This window comes from Homalodisca vitripennis, unplaced genomic scaffold, assembly GCF_021130785.1.
Source record: "Homalodisca vitripennis isolate AUS2020 unplaced genomic scaffold, UT_GWSS_2.1 ScUCBcl_5421;HRSCAF=12126, whole genome shotgun sequence".
NCBI classification, from domain to species: domain Eukaryota; kingdom Metazoa; phylum Arthropoda; class Insecta; order Hemiptera; family Cicadellidae; genus Homalodisca; species Homalodisca vitripennis.
This window is the reverse complement of record NW_025781538.1, coordinates 18,510-41,759: the sequence shown is the minus strand read 5'-3', so window position 1 is coordinate 41,759 and position 23,250 is coordinate 18,510. Positions and strand designations below refer to the sequence as shown.

Genomic DNA, 23,250 nt, shown 5'->3' with positions numbered 1-23,250 from the left:
GGGAACTCATCGTGCATGAGCGTGTTTCAACCTTCATGTAATAACAGCTGATCCACAGAGTTACAAATATATATTTTACCATTAAACATTATAAACAAAGTATTTATTAAACCATGTGTGTAGATTATGGAAGTAAATAAATACTGCTTTTATTAATAAATAATGTATATGTATTAAACGTCTTACCAGTGGCTGGTGTTTCTCGGAGGGAAATCGAACGTCCTACCAGTAGGATGTTGGCACTCAAAGTGTTTAAAATCCATATAAACATTTGTAGTATCTAACTGGGTAATATGATTTTGAATACATATTTTATGTTGGAGCTGTGTATGTAAAATGTGAACAAGTATCCACAAAAAAAAAAAAATAAATAAATAAAGCAATCCCTTGATTGATCATGATGTAAGACTGATTGTCTCTTGATTTGTGTGTGACAGGTGTGCAAATATAGTCCTCTCTCTCTCTCTAAAATAAATATTTATATCCAGAAATAAAACTCTGTTACTTTATTAAGTTGATCAAGAGAGGAGAAACAGTGGAACTGCCATCTTTTGTTGCAGTAACAGTTTGACACTTAAATATGTAATGTTACTATTATCATATTCTGTGTATCATTCTCAAGATGATTTTTTTTATGTACTGAGCTATCACAGTTTAATCTTGAACACGCATGATCTACCAGATAATCGACGAAAGCAGTACAGATGGGTTGGATATTGGTTGTACAAACTTTAGTAGCCAAGTTGAATCTCAGGCAGTGAAATGAAATGAAATGAAATGAAAAATGTCTTTATTAGAGGCGAAGTTAGGACTATAAAGTCCTCTCTAAAACCACTTAACCTCGTAAAAAAAATTAAACTAACATACATAATACATGTATAACTAAAAATAAATCTATTTATTTACCTTATACATTAAAAGAATCTTAGCTTTAAAATAATAAAAAACAAACATCTATAATTAATGTAACTTTATAAATATTTACAAAACTATAATAAGACATACACGCATGCATTCATTCAACTTGCATTCAGTTGCCTTAAGTAACACATTCCAAAGCCGCCAACCGCTATACCCCCCTGAGCCCCCAGCATCAAGGCCCTGACCTCCGCCCCAAAGCGAGCGCGCTTATCAATGGCTCTGATGTTTATAGGTAAGGCATTCCACAATCGGCAGGCAGAAACTGTAAACGACTTACTAAAGGTAGTTGTTCGATGAATTGGTATAGATAATAAGGATGTACCCCTCCTTGTACTTCGTTCACTTATTTCAGACATAAATTGAAAGTTGTTTGAAAGATAACTGGGACAATTTGTATTTAAAAAGAGCGTGCAACAGAATGAGTGAGTGATAGTCTCGAAGATCTTGTAATTTTAATATAGATAATTGTTTGAAGAAGGGCGTTACGTGATCATCACGTCTGAGATTAAAAATGAACCTAATGCAAAAGTTTCTGAGCACGCTGGAGTTTATTTGAAAGCTCCACAGTCATGTCATTAATGACTATGTCACAGTAGTTGAAGTGAGGCAGTACAAGAGTCTTTATCAGCATTATTTTAACCTGGTGTGGTAGATATGAAGCCAGCCGCTTGAGGCTGTGAAACACCGGCAAAGACCCTATTACATATCAAAGAAGCCTGTTCAGTCCATCTTAAGTGTTTTTGTCAATAATAAGTCCTTAGATTCTTTACTTTCTCAGAGTATTCTAGATCTTGGTCATTTAGTTTTAATTTGGGAGCCGTAGTAAAGTCAATTTTTACGAACAAGCTTTGAATGACCTATCATAATACACTGAGTTTTGTCTACGTTTAATTTTAGTCCATGTTTCCAAGTCCAGTGAGTAACAGCGTCAATATCGGAATTCATGAGAGTCACACAAGTTTGTATGTCCCTTATAGAAAAGTGGCGGTATATTTGTAAGTCATCTGCATATAAGTGAAAATTGGAATGAGTAATTTGAGTAGTAATGTCATTGATGTACAGTGAAAATAAAAGTGGCCCCAGGACTGAACCCTGCGGAACTCCACGAGTGACTGGTCTCCATCTCGACTGCTTCTCACCCGACCTGACACACTGGCGTCGTCCCGAAAGATAAGACTCAACCCACTTGACACTACCATCAGAGAAACCATCCTTCCTAAGTTTGATGAGGAGAAGGGGATAATAGACACAGTCAAAAGCCTTTGAAAAGTCGAAAAGGGTTAAAATGGTTACCTGACTCTTATCAATTCCAAGGCGTATATCATCAACTATTTTTAGAAGTGCAGTAGTAGTGCTGTGGTTGGAGCGAAAACCAGATTGAAAATTTGATAAAATGTTATTACTTTCAAGGTATATTGAAAATTGCTGATGAACAATCCGCTCCAAAACACTTTGATAAAGCAGGGAGTATACTTATTGGCCTGAATTGTGAAGGATTTTGTGGAGAGGAACATTTCTGAAGTGGGCGAACTAAAGCAGACTTCCATGTCAATGGGAACATTGAAGTAGCCAGAGATTTATTGAAAATAGCAGTGATAGTTGGAAGAGTAACTGGAAGAGTATCTTTTATTAACCTTATAGGAATGCCATCGGCCCCGACTGCGTTACTGGACATCCTTATAATCAGACTTTAACACATCTGTCTCTGTTACCGGAGTGAAAGAGAAACTGAAACTCAGGTTTATCAAAAGTAGCACCTTCGAGCTCGGAGACATACTCCTGAGCCCCAGACTGATCAACAGGAATCTCAACAAAGAAGTTGTTGATATCATCGAGATTAAGGGAAACCGGGGAGTAAGTGTTAGGCTTGCCAACTCCAAGATCTTTCAGTTTTGACCATAAAAATTCTGCTAGATTGTTTTTTAGACAGGGAAGAGTAGTAAAACCTGATCTTGGCATTTCTAATTTGTTGTTGCACATTGTTCCTTAATTTTTTATATACAGCCCAGTCATCACGTAACTTGGATCGCTTAGGCCTTAAGGAAAGCTCTATCTCTTTGCTTCTGAAGGTGTCGAATAAAATTCTGAGATCCATGGGGCAGGCTGTTTAGTTACTCTTTTTGAAACAAATGGAGCGTGTTTATCAAGAAGGCCATTCATTAATGAATTAAATTTTGATACCATAATGTCCACATTATCAGCCGATGTGACCTCATGCCATGGAGTTATAGAAGCATCGATAAGCAGGGAATAAAGATTGATATTTTTGTAGTTTCTATAAAACATAACTTTTGGTTCGATCTTGGGAGTTCTTAGTTTATAAGCAAGAAAAATAAGGTCATGTTTGGAAAGGCCAGGAGCAGGAAGTTGCCCGTGGTGCGCAACCAGGGTTTGGTCACAGACAGCAATGATATCAAGCCAGGTGTCGGCAGTCTCAGTGTGGTGAGTGGCTTGCAGAGGAAGTAGGGTCATGTTACACGAGTAAAACATATTAGTTAAAAAAGTTTGGTCATAAGTAATTGGTCCAAGTAAATCAGTATTAAAATCTCCCATCACAATAACATGACTGTAGTGAGCCAAAAAACCCAGAAGATCATGTTCAAACTCAGCCATGTAGCCCAGGTGAGGAGCTCTGTAACAAACAGCAATTAAAATGTGTGTTCCATTAACACAGACGTCCAGAAACATGTATTCTGGCCGTCCATCTCTGGATGTATCGGATGATAGCAGGACAGAGACAAGGAAGTGTGGCCTGACGTACACAGCTACCCCGCCACCACCTTTGTGCAGGCGATCATTTCTGTACAGGTTAAAACCTGGAAGCTCGACACTTCTGTCACTTAAGTGAGGTTTCAGCCAGGTTTCTGAAATTAGAATAATGTCAACAGGAGATGGTTGAAACATGGAACGAAATTCATCAATGTGGCCATAAAGAGATTGTGCATTGACATGAGCTGCCTTTAAGAAGTTTGAGAAAGGAGTGAGAGATTGGCAGAGAAGATCTGGGAGGGCTGACGGAAAGCACGCGCTGGCTCGGGGCAGCACCGTCAGACGCCAGCACCACAACACGCCGCGAGGCCCCGCGGGCCGCGACCACCGACAGACCGTGGCTGCGTCACTGCAGACAACCCTTTCATGCAACACACACACACATTTCCAACTTCACCGTGTAGTTTTAATTTGGAGTTTAAGCAGTGGGGACACTGTTAAACATTGTCAACCTTTAGAGAAACATTCAGGAAAAAGAGATAAGGAAAAGCTAGGCTCGGCATTGTCAGCAATACTTAGAAGTGGTTACACAGAATTAATTGAACTAACCACAGCCTCTGGTTTTTGGCTCTTATGATCGGAAGGATTTATATCCTATTAATTCTCTTGCTCCACACAATTGATGTTAGCATGCTGCTTGCTATGATTACTGCACAGTTCACCATCTAACTGTAACTAATGTGAAAGAGACTGGCACTTTCAATTAAATTAAAATATCTGTATTCATTTAGTAATAAAAAATTTATAAGTTAATTTGTTTAAGTAAAAAACTTGACATTTATGTAATAATTATTGAATAAATTAATGTTTTTAAATTATTTTATAATTTAAGACTATTCTGCATCTATAGCTATAACATCTAAACATTAAAAATACTCTTCAAAAGAATACAAGGCCTCATTAATCAGATGTTTCTCGAGTTTCCTCTTAAAAGTGTTTATGTTTTAGTCTGCTATATTATTTTGTGGAAGATATATAAAAAAAATTAGATACAGAATATTTAGTTTTTTCAATAAATGTGCAGGTTGTGACCAGGCAAAGCCAGTTATGAGCGGCATCTGGTATTATAGTTATGGATATCTCCTAATAATTTTAGTTTTTTGAAATTTTTTGGTATTCTAATGATTAAGTGCTCCTTAACCGTGCTAGATAAAAAACTTGTATCTAATAATTTTAACTTCAGCTAATAGTAGCATATAACTATTTGTCAGCATGATATTCAATAAGTCTACTACTTTAACCATTGCACTATATAAAATATATGAGAAAAATAGTCTTTACTTTTTTAAGGAAATGGCAATCTCTAAATAAATGTAAGATTGGTTTGTAACAGTGAGTCTGGATGCCCTCTCTATTTTTCTAAGTATTTTAGTTAAATACAAATATTAAGATATTTTGATATACCGTATACGAAGTTATTGATTAACCATTTCCATCCCAGAAATGTTTGACAAATATCCCAGTATTTTTTCATAATGGCTCTGCCAAAAATCCCTACACTAATTTATAATTTGGGGAGTTCTGTAAAAATATTTTTTTTCTTTTCTTACTTTCCAACCAAATTTTATTTTATTTGGCATGAAATATACTCTAATGCAATAAACATAAAAGTATGCATACATGTAATACATTTTTTTAATATTATGATTTGACATCTTGGTGTAGTAAAAACATTGATGTAACTAATTTGACCACACTGCGTAAAAGTAAGTTTAATAGTAAACAACTACACCAATTTTCATCAGTTTATTACAACAAATAATTAAAATACCTAACTTTTTCACATCACAGTATTAAAAAAAATCACTTTTTCTCCAAAGGATTCAAAAGACATAAAATTATTTAAAAAGCACTAGTGTAGAAAAAAATAAAAACATGTACAAAATGACTTACAAGTAATATAGTGTGAGGAAAAAAAATCCATTTTGAGAAAAATTATAAACATACCAAAAACAAAAACTATTTAACTACGCAAATGTATTATAACAACAATCATAGTAACACAGCCAAAGAACAGCACAACAACCTATTGGCAACAAACAGTGAATAGCAAACTCACAGCTGACTAGCATAGTGAAACAAAGCAAGCTACTTCACCTTATTGATTATACATTCCATATTGCCGGTAATATACTATATGTATATATATATATATACATATATAGTAAATAACATAATTGTATTAGAGAACATGATTCTGTGTGATCATTTTGGTATGGCATAAGTGATCATTTAATTATGTTTTATATTGCGTAAGAAAATAAGGAAAATTTGTGAATGTCTGTATATACAGACATTGAGTGTAGATATTTTTGACGTCTGTGTATACGGATGTTGAGATCGATAGGGTTAACATCTTAGTAACCCAAGAAATAAAAAATTTCTGGTTTGACTTATTAACTGTAAAAAAAAACAATTTGGCGGGCTCAGAAAATTGGAAGAGCCCATTTTCTGCTGTTGGTTTTAAATACATTTCTATTAAAAAACGAATTATATAAGTTCCAGAGCTAAACTAATTCAAAGAAAATTACTATTAAGGTTAAGATTTCCCTCCCTGAATATAGGCCTATCAGTATTGTAACTATTCACTTTTCATAAATTAACCAAGTTGCTCTCCACAGAAAGTTATCTGTATTGTTTTTACAAAGAAACAAATTAGAAAAGGATAGTTTACATAAGTAAGTTGTTGTTAATCCTATGATCTCATATTATAATGCTATTTTTATGTATAACATTTTACACAAAGAGATAATGTTCGATTCTATATAAATTTGTCAATCACAAACCACATTTAAGTTTAATTAATGTCTTCTTTTGCAGATTTCAATTGATATGTTTCTAAATAATTATTCTCATCATGTGGATGTCTCACTCATAACATGCTATTGGTATTTTCTCCATTTTGATTTTTGTATTGCTAAAATAAGAAAACAAACATCTGATACATAGTACTTCTATAGGTAGCTTACCTAATAGTTAAAAATAAAATGATTAAGGTTTGAAGAAAATCTTATTAAGTCTTCTATTTTGGAAAGAGTCACATATGATATTGCAAGTTTGGGGTTTACAACAATAGTTTTCAGATTTCCCTAAACCATTTTTAGAAGTAAGAAAACATTTTTAATGTTTTAAAACAGAGTCTATAAAACACTCACTAAATTAAAAATTTCTATCTCCATTCGTTTGGAAAAGAGGGGGCCAGAATTTATGAACACTAAAATCATCATTTTATAAAAATATAGTTTCGTACATAGTAAAATAAGAAATTGTGTCATGAGATTTTTATTTGTTTCACATATTATTAATAAATTTCTAGAAAAAACCGCAGACAGGCAAAAATTATGTTTTTACAATACTAAATATACTAAGATATATTCACTAATTAAAGGCTCAGTACCAATTTATTATATAAAGACAGAAATAAATTATTACCAAAATAAATGTGTAACTCAACTAAACATAATTTAGAAATGAATCTACCAAAATAAGAATGCCAAAATAAAACAATTCTTAATTGATGTCCCGATAGTGTAGGCAAAGAAGAATAAAAATAAGAGTAATCTTTATTACATTACAATTTGTAATGTGTTATTTGTTTTCTTAACAACATTGGTTCATTCATTTTTTCACTGTATTCAATTTAATAAAGAGATTGTGAAGTTACATGTTATGTTTATTTTTGTGCTAATACAAAGGGCACACATTGCATGTTTGTTGATAAATTTTGGTTGAAGAGGACCGCAAACTCCAGGTACCTGATGTCTCTATGGAGTAAGAGAGTTAACTGGTAGGGCTTACTTAGATGCCAAACTGACCTGGAATCCACATATTAATGAATTGTGTAATACACGTAACACTGCTGTCTATATGATAAAATTATTAAACTTATAGCCACAACAGATTTAGCTAAAGTGGGATATCATACACTTCTGTAAACTCATCTTCGGTATGGGATTGTTATCTGAGGATTCTACTCTGCTAAAAACCTAAGTAGGGTACTCACCACATAAAAAGAGGTATAAGATCTTTAGTTGAATTGGAATGGGAAGCTTTTAAGTAGCAAAAAGTATGACCGTCATCGCAATTCACATCTAAAGAGGATTTCCAGAGAAACTGGAGGTCACAAACAATACACAAAGAATGTATAAAGAATCCCTATTCCAAAACATAGGACTGTCATATTCGTAAAAAGCCAACCTATATCGGAACAAAGCTTTATAGTCTTACTACCATATGACATCAGAGCGCTAACTGTAGTAACTCTGAAACTAAGACTGAAGACTTGGCTGACAGATTAACCCATTCACTCCATTTAAGAATTTTACACAAATTTTGGAGGATGATCTGCTATAGTACTAAAGTATTTATCATTGTACTTATGCATTTGTCATTGTTATAACTTCTTAAGGAAATTTAAACTAAAAACTATGATTGATTGGGAAATGTACGACACATAGTTAAACATAAATATTAATACATTTCTAATTGGAGTCTTTTTAATTCTTTACTATTAAAATAATATGGTTCAAACTAGTGTAGGACACTTAAACAAGCTGCTATCTTTTAAGTGTGGTACTATTTAGAACTTTATGAGTGTAAATACTTGTAATCCTTACAAACATATTTTGGTTTTTAGCTTCTTAACAAGCCAAGGAACGGGGATGGAGGCATTTGTCAGTTCTCAGGGAGCACTGGTTGTGGGTGTGACAACCAAGAAAGAGTTCCTCGCTGCGACAGTGCCTGACTTAACATTATTGGACTCATTGTGGCACTGCTTGGACCTGTGTTACATGGCTGCTAGGTAACAGTGCTCAGACAATCATTGTAAAATGCATATTTTTGAAACTAGAACCTTGTTCAGTGCATAAATTCTTATCTAAGTAGTTTTCTATACCAGTATAAAATTTATGAATAATAGCCAAGCTATGTACATTTTATTACTCTAAAATGCAAGGAAGTGTTAAGATATTATAAATATTTAATAAAGATACCTCATGGTGTAACTGAGTACAAAGAATATTTATTAGTGACTTTCGGTTGAAGCATTCAGGTTATTTACCAAAATAAAATATTTCATCTCAGGTTTATTGAAAATACCTTAACTTAGTTTAACCATGAACAAATATACAAAATACCTTATTTCCGAATAAAGTAACGAAAATCTTAGTGGGATTAAGATTATTTTTTATATTATGGAAATTTAATGATTCTAACTGGTGTTTAAAATGTGTGCCTTTGATAAAAATATTTAATAGCTAAACTATGATATGGCCCAAAATCATAGTGCTTAAACCTGTTAGATAACATATAAGTTAAGAAAGTATAAAGCCAAGATAAACTTAACCCAATTGTAATATTTATAGACTCAACTCTTGTAATTGTGAGACAATTTTACTCCATTTTGGATTAACTTTTGCCAAATTACAAAATAAAATTTTCTCTGACATAAATAGAGTGTCTCTGATTTTTGTTCAACTATTTAATAACTATTCAATAAATTATTTTAAGGTGTCATTTCAGAAACATGATTCATGATAACTACAAATATGAGTAGAAACCAACGGGGGAGGCTACAAATTTGATTAAACAACGATATAGACTTCAATGTTGTGTACCACAATATCTGTGGTCTATGAACCACTTCTGATGCAAGATCCTTTAGTAACCTGACAATGTTTCAGTCTCTTTCTTTTCATTTGAATGCAAACTGCATTAGAGGGCATAGTGTCTTGCTGGTTGCCACAAAAAACAAATTTAATTTCAAGTTAAGTGCATCCTTAATTTTTAACACGTACTTCTAAATACAGCAGGAGAATATTTGCATTCTTAAAATTTAGCTAGGTTGTTATATTTCGTGATGGATATTTTCAGGAGCTTATTGGTGACTTTAGAGCACCAGGCTATGAGTAGAATCAGTGGTCCTTTTTTCCAATGTAGCTATCTATATTCTAGGACTAGGATGGATTCTAATTTGCTTTCTGTTGGTGGATTTTTTAATGTCATAGCTCATTGAAGTCAGCTGGTCTTGCATTGGTGAGGGAAGACAGGGAATCTTCTCAGATTAAATTTACATCCATAGTACCAGGTTATACATGGTCTGTTGAATAGGTATCGGGACTGGTTTGTTGTATCCTCAACGGAGTGATGGAGAAGACCCGACCAGACGGTAGAGCTAGGCCGCATCACTCAGGTGCACTTTAATTCAGTTGCCTGAGGGCATATGTTGAGATAGGATATGGATTTTTGTGATGTGTGATTTTTTATGGTGTCATCACGCCAGCATGGAGTGGACCATCGAGCAACACTACGCTGTGAAGTTTTGCTTTAAACTCAGGAAATCCATGCAGCCATATTAAGTGTATCGATGCAGGAGGAATGCATTTTGAAGATTATTGAGTGCTTGTGATAGCTTGTGGATCCAATGACGTAGCCCGAAACGAGGCTGAAAAAGCAATCACGTCAATCAAAGAGACTTTAGAAAAATATAAGAGCTCTAAGATAATATTAGTGGATTTGCCTACAAGACACGATTTGAGGGACTGGTCCTGTGTAAATAATGAAATCAGAAAATCAAATGAATCTCTAGAGGCTATAAGTGTTAAATTTACTAATGTATCTTTGGTGAAGAGCAGTATAGCAGACAGACAGTTACACACACGGCATGGGATGCATTTCAATTATAAAGGAAAGCAGTGGCTCGCCCAGAAAATATGTGAGGAACTGACTAAAGGAACTCAACCAGAACTGCCTACGTCGCAGGAAAACATCCGGATGCAGTCACCTTTAGTAAGAGGGGAAAGTAATAGCAACACAGAACACCTGCAACCGCACAATGGTCTAAAATCCACTGAAGTAACCTGCATCTTGGATCTCACTTCAAGCTCCGAGCCACTACCAGTTGAAGAGAAGGAGAAACAAACATCTTCGGATAGGCTCTCTAGTGTCAGTGATGTCAATCAAACCAACCCTTTAAACTTAAATGTTTGGCCCCCTTTAAAACAAAAATGATGAGTAGCGATAGTAATAAAATTATTTTAAATAGTATTACAGAGTTGAAGTTGGTTTTAGACAAAATGTACAATGTAGATGATTATGAGAATTATATTGATAACTTAGACATATTAGAAAATACTTTTGTTAATAGAAATAACTGGTTACTTCATTACAATGTTCAAGGTCTTCTGTCCTTTACAAAGTTAACAGAATTACAAATGTTTGTAAATAAATTTCCCATTAAAGTCATTAGTCTCAATGAGCACTGGTTGAACAGCTCTCAGCTATCAAATTTGAATACTTTTGAATGTTTTGTATTGGCTTCTCACTATATTAGGGTAAGTAGTACTAGAGGAGGTTCCTGTATTTTAGTTAAAAAAGGTACACAGTTTATTGAAAGAAATGATTTGATTGTTTCTCTCAAAGAAGATTTCGTTTTTGAGAGTTGTTGTATAGCAATCCCTAATGAGAGCCAACTTGTTATTTCAATTTATCATAACACAAATAAGTCCAATGTAGATGGCTTTTTGATTAAACTTGAAAAACTATTTAAGGCACTAAAAAGAGAATCTAAAAGAAACCAGGTTTATATAACATCAGACTTTAATATTGATATTTTGGAGTCATGCAGAGATTACAATTTACGAAATAGGTTTTTAAATTTACTGATTTCATATGGGTATACTTACAATTTTAAAATGCCAACTAGAGTAACTAAAGAAACTATGTCATGTATAGACAACATTATTACCAATAATAGAGTTAAGCAAAGTAAAACTATTAAATATTGAGCTAGGTTTATCTGACCATAGAGCCTTATTAATATCAGTTGATTGTAAGAATGATTTTACAGCACAAAAAGGTTCCACTAGAAAAAGGATATTTACAGCTCAGAATATTGCTGGTATGGTTGACTGTATTAGTAATACATCATGGAATGTTTGTCAATTAAGCACTATGCAGGAAAATTTCAATAGTTTTCTTAGCAGTTTTTAAGACATGTTTTGAATCTTCTTTCCCTTATAAATCTGTCAAAGCTAAATGTGGATCTAAAAATATTTTAAAAAACAAGAGATGGATTACAAATGGTATAATCGAGTCAAGTAAGAAAAAAAGGGAACTACATAAAATAGCAAAATCTAGCAATGATGTAAATTTTATTCAGTATGTAAAAGATTACAAAACACATTTTTAAAAAAGTTTGTACTGCTGCTAAAAGAATGTATAACTGTAAATATATCAGTGATTCCAAAAACAAAAGTAAAGCTGTGTGGCATGTAGTGAAGTCAGAGTTAGGTATTAGTACGACTAAAAAACAAGACTGTACAAGACTCAAAATAAAAGATGAAATTTGTGTAGACACTAAGCACATTGCTCATCACCTCAATATTATGTTTGTAAATACTACTTATAAAATTAGTGCAAACCCACAGATCAACTCTGCGATTCAACTTTTAAGTAACTTTAATTGTAATAAGCAAGCCTCATTTGTCTTTAAAAATGTTAGTACACAAGAAGTCCATAGAGTAATAATGAGTCTGAGGAACACAAAATCCGTTGCGTGGGATGAGATCCCAGTGCAAGTGCTGAAGGCTTCTGCGCTTTACATCTCACAACCTCTGGCTTTAATTGTTAACCACTCTTTCATGTGCGGTCAATTTCCCTCGCAACTTAAATATGCAGATGTAATACCAGTTTTTAAAAAGGGGGAAAGCCAAGACCCTAACAACTACAGGCCAGTGTCAATATTACCTAGCATATCAAAAGTCTTTGAAAAGATAGCCCACAAGCAATTATGTACATATTTAGAAAACAATGGTTTCCTCTGTAAAAATCAGTATGGCTTTCGCTCTGGCCACAGCACTATTGAGGCAGCATCTGAAATGATTGAGCAGATTCTAGAGGCCTTGGATGGGTCGCTGGATACTGCTGGTATTTTCTGTGACCTATCCAAGGCCTTTGACTGTGTAAATCACTCATTACTTGTAAGTAAACTTAAATTTTATGGAATCTTAGGTAAGCCTTTGGAATGGTTCCAATCATTCCTTACTGATAGGAAGCAAAGAATATTACTCAACAATAATGGCATAAAACATACATCATCATGGGCAAACATATGTAGTGGTGTACCACAAGGATCTATTTTGGGTCCTTTATTATTTATTATTTTTATAAATGATCTGCCTTATAATGTTAAAAATAATTTGATATTGTATGCAGATGATACTACATCCCTAGTAAAATGTAACCGAGGACAACATATATTATAAATCAGAAATTGTTAATTCGCTCATAGATTTAGAAAAATGGTTTACATATAATGGGCTTGTACTAAATAGTGATAAAACTCAAATTGTAAAATTCCAAACATTGCAAAGCAAGACCCTGTCAAATTTTCAGATAAATTTCAAGAATACAACTCTGACTGCTGTAGATTTTAGTAAATTTTTGGGGCTCCTTATTGATAAAAATTTGTCCTGGAGACCATACATAGATGTCTTAAACAAAAAACTGAGTTCAGCTTGCTACCAAATGTTTACATTAAGGGAGTTGGTAGACATTAAGACTAGGCTTATAGTTTATTATTCTTGCTTTTATTCACTAGCACAGTATGGAATACAAATATGGGGCAGCTGCTCTGGCATTATCTCTGTCCTCAAAATTCAAAAGAGATACATAAGAACCATGCTATTTTTGAATATAAGAACCTCATGTAAAAAAATATTTACAGATTTAGAAATATTGACAATTCCATCATTGTATATTCTATTTATAGTTGTTTAATTTTTATTCATAATCGTCTAAATTCAGGAAATATAAAGCAACATGAGCACCAGTATAACACCCGTTTTAAAGATAGACTGCAATTTCCTGTACACAAATTAACATTATTTGAAAGTTCACCAAGTTATATGGGAACTAAATTTTATAATAAGCTTCCTCCTCATTTAAAACAGCTTAAAATGTCTTGTTTTAAGAACTCAGTTAAAAGTCTACTAATTAGTAAAGCTTACTATAGCATAACTGAGTTTTTACATGACAGTCTTTACGATCACGTGTTTTAATGTTTGTAATATTTTAATGTAATGTAAGTTTTATTCTGAGGTAATTGTATTATAGATTTAGTATTTATTATTGACAAGCAACCTGTTCACACAACATCTGAAGTTGTAAAATCTGTGAATGTTTTGTTGCAATAAACTTCTTGATTCTTGATTCTTGATTCTTGATTCTTGATACCTGTAATAAATTTTAATTTTTGGAATCAGTCCCGATACTTATTGAACAGACCCTGTATGAAACATTTTCCAGGCTTTGAACAGTTCTGTTTCAATGTGGAGTTTTGTTTGGTTTATATCAGTCAATTTTGGGTTTCTGTCCATGCTTTTTTCGTTTTATAACTGGATAGATATGGTTATCACCACTTTTATCTGTACTGATGGTAAGGCTTTTGATTTAGTTATTATTTTGTCTCTGCTGGAATAACATTCAAAATACATTATTATAACCAGTTGCAGAAGGTTTTCTCATAGTCCCAGTTGTCAATATTTATGACTAGGTTGTCACTGATATCAATGTGCTATGTGTGTGGAGTTCTTCACTTTCATGTATCAATTTTTATGGTGATTAATTGTACAAAGGATGTGAGATAGTGAATATGTATGTAACAGGCTGTAAAGCTTCAAAAATGTTAAAATTCCTCTTTTACCAATTGAAGCTATCCAATTTGCCATCAAGAATCTTTAAATTTCGTTCACTTTATGGAATTGTTAGTATTCCTGAGCTTATTATAAAAGTATTTATATCTGGTATTGTTTCTCCTGTGCTTGAGTTATTGTTTAGTTCTAGTTTTGATTGATGGGAGAGTTTATTTATCATACAAGACTGTGATAGTCATGCAGATGTAGAAAAACGTCCCTGAAAACTCTCTATGAAGTTAGGCTAGTTTATGTTGCCTCACACCAAGGATACTCAAAAAGGTTTGTACATTTTTCTTTACAAAAGAATTGGCCATCCTCTTCACTTCTTTATGGTTCATTAAATACCTTAGTATATGTCGTAATTTGTTCGGTAGCTGATATTGCAGTTGAGTAATTCAGGTCAGGTGTGTTGACTTCCATAATATGATTATCTATCTTGACATCCAAAAAAATATTGTATGAGCTCCCTTATCTCATATTTTGAAGATGTTCCTGGCTTTTGTATTTTATCTTGGCCCTACTCATCTTATTATTTAGAAAGAATGTTAGAGTATGACATGATTTTAAATTTGAGTGATAGTTGGTTTTATTAAATTTTAAATAATAAATTATCACAATTAGGTTTATATTTATTGCAATGTTGTAGTAGTAAGAGTTTTGTTTCTTTATGGGAAATAAATTGTTATGTACAATTTCAGGAGACCTTTTGGCCACAATCAACTGTCAGTATTTATAGATGGCCATCAGAAACTTGTCGCAGCAATGAAATTTCCAGCTTTGACTGAGGTACATGTTTCACCATATTTCACGAATAGAATATTACCTAATTATAACTAATTTAGACATCACTATAGATTGTTAAGTGATTAATTTAGAGACGTTTATGAGTCTGGATGAGTGCCACTCATGAATGAATAAATGAAAATTAAAGGTTACTTTTGGAAGTCATCAGTTACAGTAGTTGCAGTTTTGAGCAATACAATTAAAGTAGGAGAATACTTTCTAAAGCAAAAATACTTTTGTGTATGGCAGCTTATAAAATAAGCTTTATGAACAGAATAACAATAATTCCCATTCTTAACTGAGCTAAATAAAACATAGTATGATGATTGTAATTATTACACTTGTGTAATAATTTCAATAGCCATTTCATTAGGTTTCATTCAATGAAAATCTTGAAAATTAAAGAATTCTTTTGTTTTTAAGGAGAGGCTATATTGATAAGATGCTGATGTTTAAAACTAAAAAAGAAGGGTCCTCACCTGTAAGGAAGCATCATATAATACATCTTTTCTGACTAAGTTTTTTTTCATATTTCTTGGTTTGAAGATGGTAGCCAGCTACAGTTTAAAAAAACATAGATTTTCATATTTTTCACTTACAGTACAGGTATATCACAGCAATACCTGTGTAAACACTTAAACTGTAACTATTTTAAACCTTTTTATGTTCCAATTCAATGTAGCATGATTATTGTATTTATAGATAACTTACTACTTAAATAAGTTAGACTGTTGTATACATCAATTTTAAATAAAGTGGTTGTTTACATTAAAATTACGATTAAATTTCACCATTGCTGTTGTCTATACAAACCAAAGTAAAACATATTTTAAAAACACCTTGCAGCTTTACCAACACTGTTTCACTTATAGATTGTTTGATTTATTGGGTTTCATGATGACAGGAAAATGTGGCATTAAACAATTTCTGTGCTTGTTACTATGCAGACATTTTATCAGGTCTTCAGATTGCGGAAGTTTAGAGAATTTAAAGAGGGAATCATGAAGAAAGTGTCATAACAGTAGAATTGGTTTGTTTCAGCCATTTGTTCTGTGCACTGTGGGAGCTGCTGCAGCCAGGAATTACCAGCCAAACCAAACCAGATCTGACAAGTCACCAAGTGGCATTATGGAACGAGGGATTTTTCCATCTATCATATCTCAGGTATTTGCTAATGTTGTTATATTCTAATGCTAATGTTTTATAAACTCGGAGACTGATATCCATGTCAGCATAGCAGAAACAGCTCAGGTCAAATCAGTCTAGTTTGCATTGTGAAACTATTCATTTTGTGCAGCCATAATAGTCTAGGAGCCAAGAGCCAATTTTCATTGTAGAAGCACACAGCCTAGTCTTTCTTTACATCAAAAGAACAATTTCTCCATAGAAATAAATTTATTGTTAGCCACACTAGTTTTTGTGAGTGTATGGGAGGATACATTTGGGAGGATATCAGGAGAGTTCAAAATATGAAATGATAATTTTTTCTCACATCATATATTTTCTTAGTTATACAGCCATAAAACTGATAGTGAAACATATAAATAATAGTTTTATCACCTCGGACAACCAGATAAAGAGTCTTAGAGTTTCCATTTTCAACGAAATAGTCAGTCTGCATATGGTTAGCTGATGCTGATTGAACATGTTTAATGCTTGGTTTTAAGTGTTTAAAGCTAAGAGAACTATGATCTTTGAAAAAACATAAACATAAGACTAGCACGGCTGATGATCACTTTCTTTTTTATGGGTAGTTTCCATATATCAGCAATAATTCCAAGAAAAACCAAGTTGTGTGCTTATACAATGCACATTGGTTCTTGGCTCCTGGAGTATAACATCGTCAATGATTGAAATTAAACTTGAAATTATTTTGTTTTAGATTTGAGTGAATTGCATATAGGTAAGAATTGTAAATTACAACGGTTTTATCACCTTATGTTGTACAATTTGCAGATTGTGGCCACTGTATTTAACAATGCTGAATCTGTAGTTGTTACTTTGTTATTCGAAAAAAATCAAGACCTGGGGTTGTGTACAAAAATGTATCCTTCAGCTTGAGGTCCATCCAGGATAAGTTGCAAATGTTTTAAATTGTAGAGCTATCTGAGTAGATATTAACAGTAGTATACTTTGGCCGTTGCTGGGACAGAGCACCCGAGACCGGTTCTGGGACAAACCGTGTGAGACCGAATCTGGGACAGAAAATTGTTAGAGAGCGGACTAAGAGTGTGAGTACGGGTAGTCAGAACCGCGCCGCGCGAATCACCACGCATGTCATCGCTGTCCCGCCACCGCAATTTTTTAGAGAGCGACTAAGAGTGTGAGTACGGGTAGTCAGAACCGCGCCGCGCGAATCACCACGCATGTCATCGCTGTCCCGCCACCGCCACCACGCGTTTTTATTTACCACAATTGTGAGTATGTATGTGTTTGTGATTTACTGATCAGATCTAAATAGACGATGTTGTTTGCATGGTTGTTCTGGAGCAGTTGGTTGTTTTGGTCTACAAGTGTGATTGTGATCTGTTGAATCTTTCGTTAAACCGCTCCGAAGAGGTATGTAGTGTTTTTCTTGAGGTGATTGAGATATTTTGTAGCCGTGTGGTACATTAGGGGAAAAGGAGTAGAGGATTGCTGTCTCCAAATGTTTGTGAGAGTGAACATCATGATTGACAAGACTGTTGTTGACAATATTGCAGTGTATCTCGATGACATCAACGGCTCTGAGATTCGGTGGATTCGATGCAATTACATTTTCATTTGAGTTGAAGTAAGACGATTCTTTTTGTAAGTTTGTTTGCATCAGATTTTTTCAAAACCTAAGAGATCACTAACGGTTTTATCCAAGTAGAATTTAATTGGAGAATTAATTGATATTTTGTCACCGTCTTTAAAGATCTTGAAATCATCAGAAATTTATACTAAGATTCAACGATTTTTATGCAATCTCTGAAACTCTTTTCAAGTTTTTCAATGGTCCAGTAACCGCATTGAAGTATCAGTGGTTTCGGAATGAAATGTATTCCCAAGTCCCAAAAATAGACTTTTGCATGTTGCAACAAATTGTATATGTTGTTCTCAGAGTAAAATCCAACAAGAGCCATATAATACTCTTCGTTTGGATCCAAGTGGATGGGGTGTTCTAGATGGAGAGTCAGTACAGACTCAGTTCCAGTTAGTTTGAGTAATGGCATGGTTGCAGTTTTTTTATATACTTATAATTCTATACAAGTTTTAGATGAAGTTGCTACCATCATGGAAGTCTTCAAAACCTCTTTCCATATATTTTTTATTTCGTTGTTGAATTTTTTCTGCATGATGTATATCTTGCCTTCTAATTCACTCAATTGAAACTTTGACAACCACATCATATGGCTCCACTGCTTTGCTCACTTGACCAATTCTCTGGTGGTTTTTCAGTAGGAAGCTGCCCCATATCTTTTCACCATTTACGGTACTAGTGGGGACAATCTCGATCGCATTTATTATTTTTTCCGATTTTACCAAATGCGATTCCAATAATTTCTTGACTTCGAATAAATCTTGTGAGACTTTTGATACATCACTTGCAAGCTCAATTATCTCGTTAGGAGAAGGGTCTGAATTGGGTTGAGTTGGTATTGATCCAATTTCAATTTCGTCTCCAAATCTGTTGAAAATAAAACCACGGTTTCCATGCATTTTTATTGTTTCTTATACTACGAAGAATATGTTCCCAGTCCTCACCAGCTGAATCTCGTCGTAGAACCTCCAGGCACAGATGTCCACAGATAGGAGGATCGTCAAACCCCTGAATACGCTCTGAGTTATAAACCAACCCTTTTGGCCCCAAATACCTGACTACTTCTATTGGAGGATTGACATCACCATATGAATCAAAATAGAATTTCTTTTCACCACGTTTCACATAACACGTCCAGTGAGTACCACCAGATGAAAGGTCACCAAGATTTACTATACCGCGTTCGATATTTGTAGGTTTGTCTGGAAGTAACTGTCGCATGAAAACACCTCTAAACTCATTAATGTTTAATATACCTGCTAATTTTTCTATTTCACCAAGAGACAGCGGGAAGATCTCTTTTTTTTATTCACAGACAACAATGCATCAAGCTTCCGACCAATACGACGTTTCAACCCTCTACCCGTAGGGTCTTTTTCAATAATGGTGTCCAACTCCTCATCGACTAAACTCTTTAACCAAGGTATAAATTTTTCTCTCAGTAAAGGAGCCAACTTTCTTCTTATTAATGGAGAGATGAAGCGTTTACCTCCAGGAACTGACGAATCCACCATTTCCATAATTTCCTTCAAAAACCCTCCTTGTTTATTAGATACGAGTTGGTTGTAACTTAGAAGCAATTGTAAACCTTTTTTGTTCTTAACAGCTCTAGAAACGGCTTTGTGTTGCTCTCCAGAAAGAAGTATACGATCACTTCCGTGAGACAGCTGTTCATTAGATAATCTGATTACTGTAGGTTTCCGTCTTTTGTACGCTGTACGAAGCTTACGTTTTTGAGCTTCGGATAGCCGAACTGTATAATTATGCTGACTTTCCATTCTATACGCTTTCTTATATACAAAACACTGACATGAAAACAATAATTGCCGCCTACTAATGAAAAAAAACATTTTTATTTTACTTTTTTTTGTTTTTTGTTGTTTTTTTTATTTGTTTTTACAGGAATTTGATTATGTTTCGAGTAATGTCATATGAGAAATGTGCCTCAGATACAACAACAACATATGCTGTGGTGCCGCTACTCCCCTGTGGAGATGCAATAGCTTTTTACAAAATCTAATTCAATCTGAATGTCACTTCGAGATCTGTCTGTTGTTGGTTGATGTAGATGTGTGTCAATTACAACCAAAGGTGAGTTATCAATAAATTCTTTCAGGTTTACTAACACGTTATTGTCTCCGAAGTTTATTTTTCGGAACCCTAGGTACTGATCGTACATGATCCTGTATATACCATTAGTAATATCAAAATTCTGCAATTCCTGAGGGTACCTTTCTCCATTAATTTTCACAGACACATTTTTGATGTTGCAGCTGTCAAATCTACTGGGATCTTTTGCCTGGGTGTTTGTTCTGTTTGTCTGAAGTGCGATTATAACAAATCTAGGATTGTACACATTTCTGTAAACACTTGTAATATCGAAGCTGAATGATGAACCGAACACCCCTCTTTTGTCGATGCATTGCCATTGAAAGAAGTTGTAGACTAAAGCATCCTTGTCACTCAGATGTTTCAAACCATCAATTAAACTGAATTTTGGAAGTGCTGGTATAATCGACTATGGGGACTCGTAACACAAACGACTCTATCACAATTTTTCCCATCGCCAGGATCCGTTGCTGTGGACCCTGCCCCTTTCCAGTGAAACAACGCATCATTATCTTCATTCCTAGTAAATGTGATTTCAAAACCTCCCTTGTACATCGGGTAACGTAGGTGGTCAAAGAACCCTAATCCTAAATGCCCAAGTGTGCCGAGTGCTTCAAACTTCCCACCTCCTGTAAACGATGATGAGAAACCACTACTTGAGAGTGTTTGTTTTTCAGTGTTACTGTAAACTAACAATCCCCTTTATAGTGCTGGTTATGCCGGGGAGTTCTACTGTGTCGATCAATGTATTGTGTTTCCTCAGCTCTATTCTTGAAAACAAGAAGGCCGCGAAGTTGTCTACCAGTTTGACGGTAGAGTTAGTTTGATAATCAGATCCATCAGATTTTTGCACATACTTTCCTTGAATGTGGTACATTATGCGTGAATCATAAAATGCGTCTCCATGATCCAGTTTGAATGTTGTATTGTTGTTGGGTGCATTGAAGTTGAGCTCTGAAACTGGCATTGCAGTTCTATACTCACTTCTTGCTATACCGCTCGAAAATTCAATATACAGTTTCTCCATCACTGGTTTTACCACTGATCACTGTTCTATTATATCCTCTCTTATATATAGGGTAAAAAATATTTGCTTTCATTGCTTTATATATCTGATGGGTAGATACATCCTGAAGTTCCTAACCCCATACCGAGTTTACGTTTCAACCACATTCCTCCTGTTGTTGCTAGGACCGACCATACGCTCATTCAAGTCAGCATCATCTGAGGTAACCCTCTCCCAAGCTTTCTTTTGTAATATTTTGTCCGCCTCCCACCTGTCTTCTGTGTTTTTATGATCCCTATACCATATATCATGCTTCTTACAAGCTTCATCGAGGGGATTAATTCCCTTATCTCCCCTAACAAGTCTCTTGTCAAGCTGGGTGCCGGGCCCACAGTAGTTGTACGTATCAAGATTCCAGTTCTTGGGCGCATGTAACTCGAATGGTAACTTGTTAATGATGTCGTTCAAAAGCCCTTTACCTTCTATAACATGTTCAGGCAAAACAGACAAACAAACATCTGACTAGGTACTTCAACCCTTTAGGTGTAGCAATTAGGTCTTCCATTTCATCGTGAAGGAAATCAACTACAGACAGTTTTTCATTATGAAAGTTGTTGTTTCCAGCTTCTTCCTGAGCTTGAATGTAGTGTAACCTGTCAATGAGGTCTTTGAAGTTCTTTATGTACTTATATTCGACCGGACTTTCATTGTAAACCTTTAACCCTGAAACCAATTGTTGCCACTTTTCCATTCACCAACTCATCCCAAATAGGTTTTATCATATGTTTCCACTTTAGTCCTTGACTTGATTTGGGACGATTACTTTTGGGATTGTTTCTTTGGAAAAGCGAGTTTGTCCTCACCAATATGTCCTTGTAAGAGTTCCAGTCTTCATCGGTGTACAGATCCTTCTCTACTATATTGTTTTTCGTCAACAATCTCCAAAGACCCTCAGTCCCTTTGTATTTCTTTTGAGAGCTGACTAATATAATGTCATCATAATCAAATGTAATCGGTTCGGAACCGATCATCGGCTGCTCTAGATTTTCATCGTACCAAATACCAAACTGTTTGTCGTTGGATTTTGGAAGGTATCGGGCTCCTAGAGAACCAAGTGTTACTACTTTAGAATCCATCAACTGTTTCATCGATTGCTCTTGAGGTTGTACTTCTGGCTCATCATCGTTATCTACATCCTCAAACGTTCGACGATCTGATGCTTGAGGTTGAAATCTTACCAACTGTTTCATACGGTTTTGACTACGTATATTTTGTGTTTCCAATTCTCTATGTTGTTGTTCCCTAATGGCTCTGGTGATTGGTTCGTACTTTTTCTCATTTTCACGAACATCTTCTAACTCTTTAAAATGAGTCTGAGCAAACTCACTTTGTAATTTCCGGTTTAAACTCATCCAACTTTCGAGCTTTAGAAACAGTGAGCGGTCGATCATGTGTTTATTGATATGTTACGATTGGTAGACGTCTCATTAGCATTTGATGATATAGTATTTTTTGTTTTGAGAAGTTTTTTAATTCATCCTGTTCAGCACGTTTGAACTTTGCAGCCAAGACAGTCTGCGAATTTTTTTCAAGTCGCCTTGCTTCTTTTGCATCTAGTTTATTCGCCATGTTGTATACTTATAGTAATAGATACAGCGTTATTCTTCAAATCTTTCAAGTCACGTTTACACTAGAACGTCAAATTACGTTTATGAACGTCAAATTACGTTTATACTTAAACGTCAAATTACGTTTATGAACGTTAAATTACGTTTATACTTAAACGTCAAATTACGTTTATGAACGTCAAATTACGTTTATACTTAAACGTCAAATTACGTTTATGAACGTTAAATAAAGTTTTATGAACGTTAAATTACGTTTATACTTAAACGTCAAATAACGTTTATGAACGTTAAATTACGTTTATACTTAAACGTCGTCAAAATTACGTTTATGAACGTTAAATAACGTTTATACTTAAACGTTAAATTACGTTTATGAACGTCAAATTACGTTTATGAACGTTAAATTACGTTTATACTTAAACGTTAAATTACGTTTATACTTAAACGTCAAATTACGTTTATGAACGTTAAATAACGTTTATGAACGTTAAATTACGTTTATACTTAAACGTTAAATTACGTTTATACTTGAACGTCAAATTACGTTTATACTTA

At 34.2% G+C, this 23,250-nt stretch overlaps 1 protein-coding gene across 1 annotated transcript in view; it reads left to right on the top strand.

The window, feature by feature from the left end:
• Positions 1-3,261: 3,261 nt before the first annotated feature.
• The window catches only part of LOC124373379 (neurobeachin-like protein 2), a 28,426-nt gene continuing 8,437 nt past the window's right edge, over positions 3,262-23,250 (top strand). Inside the window, exons 1-5 of the mRNA XM_046831752.1 lie at positions 3,262-3,363; positions 3,596-3,765; positions 8,327-8,491; positions 15,083-15,170; positions 16,209-16,331. Coding sequence (XP_046687708.1) covers positions 3,262-3,363; positions 3,596-3,765; positions 8,327-8,491; positions 15,083-15,170; positions 16,209-16,331 — 648 coding nt within the window. The remainder of the gene's footprint in view (positions 3,364-3,595; positions 3,766-8,326; positions 8,492-15,082; positions 15,171-16,208; positions 16,332-23,250) is intronic.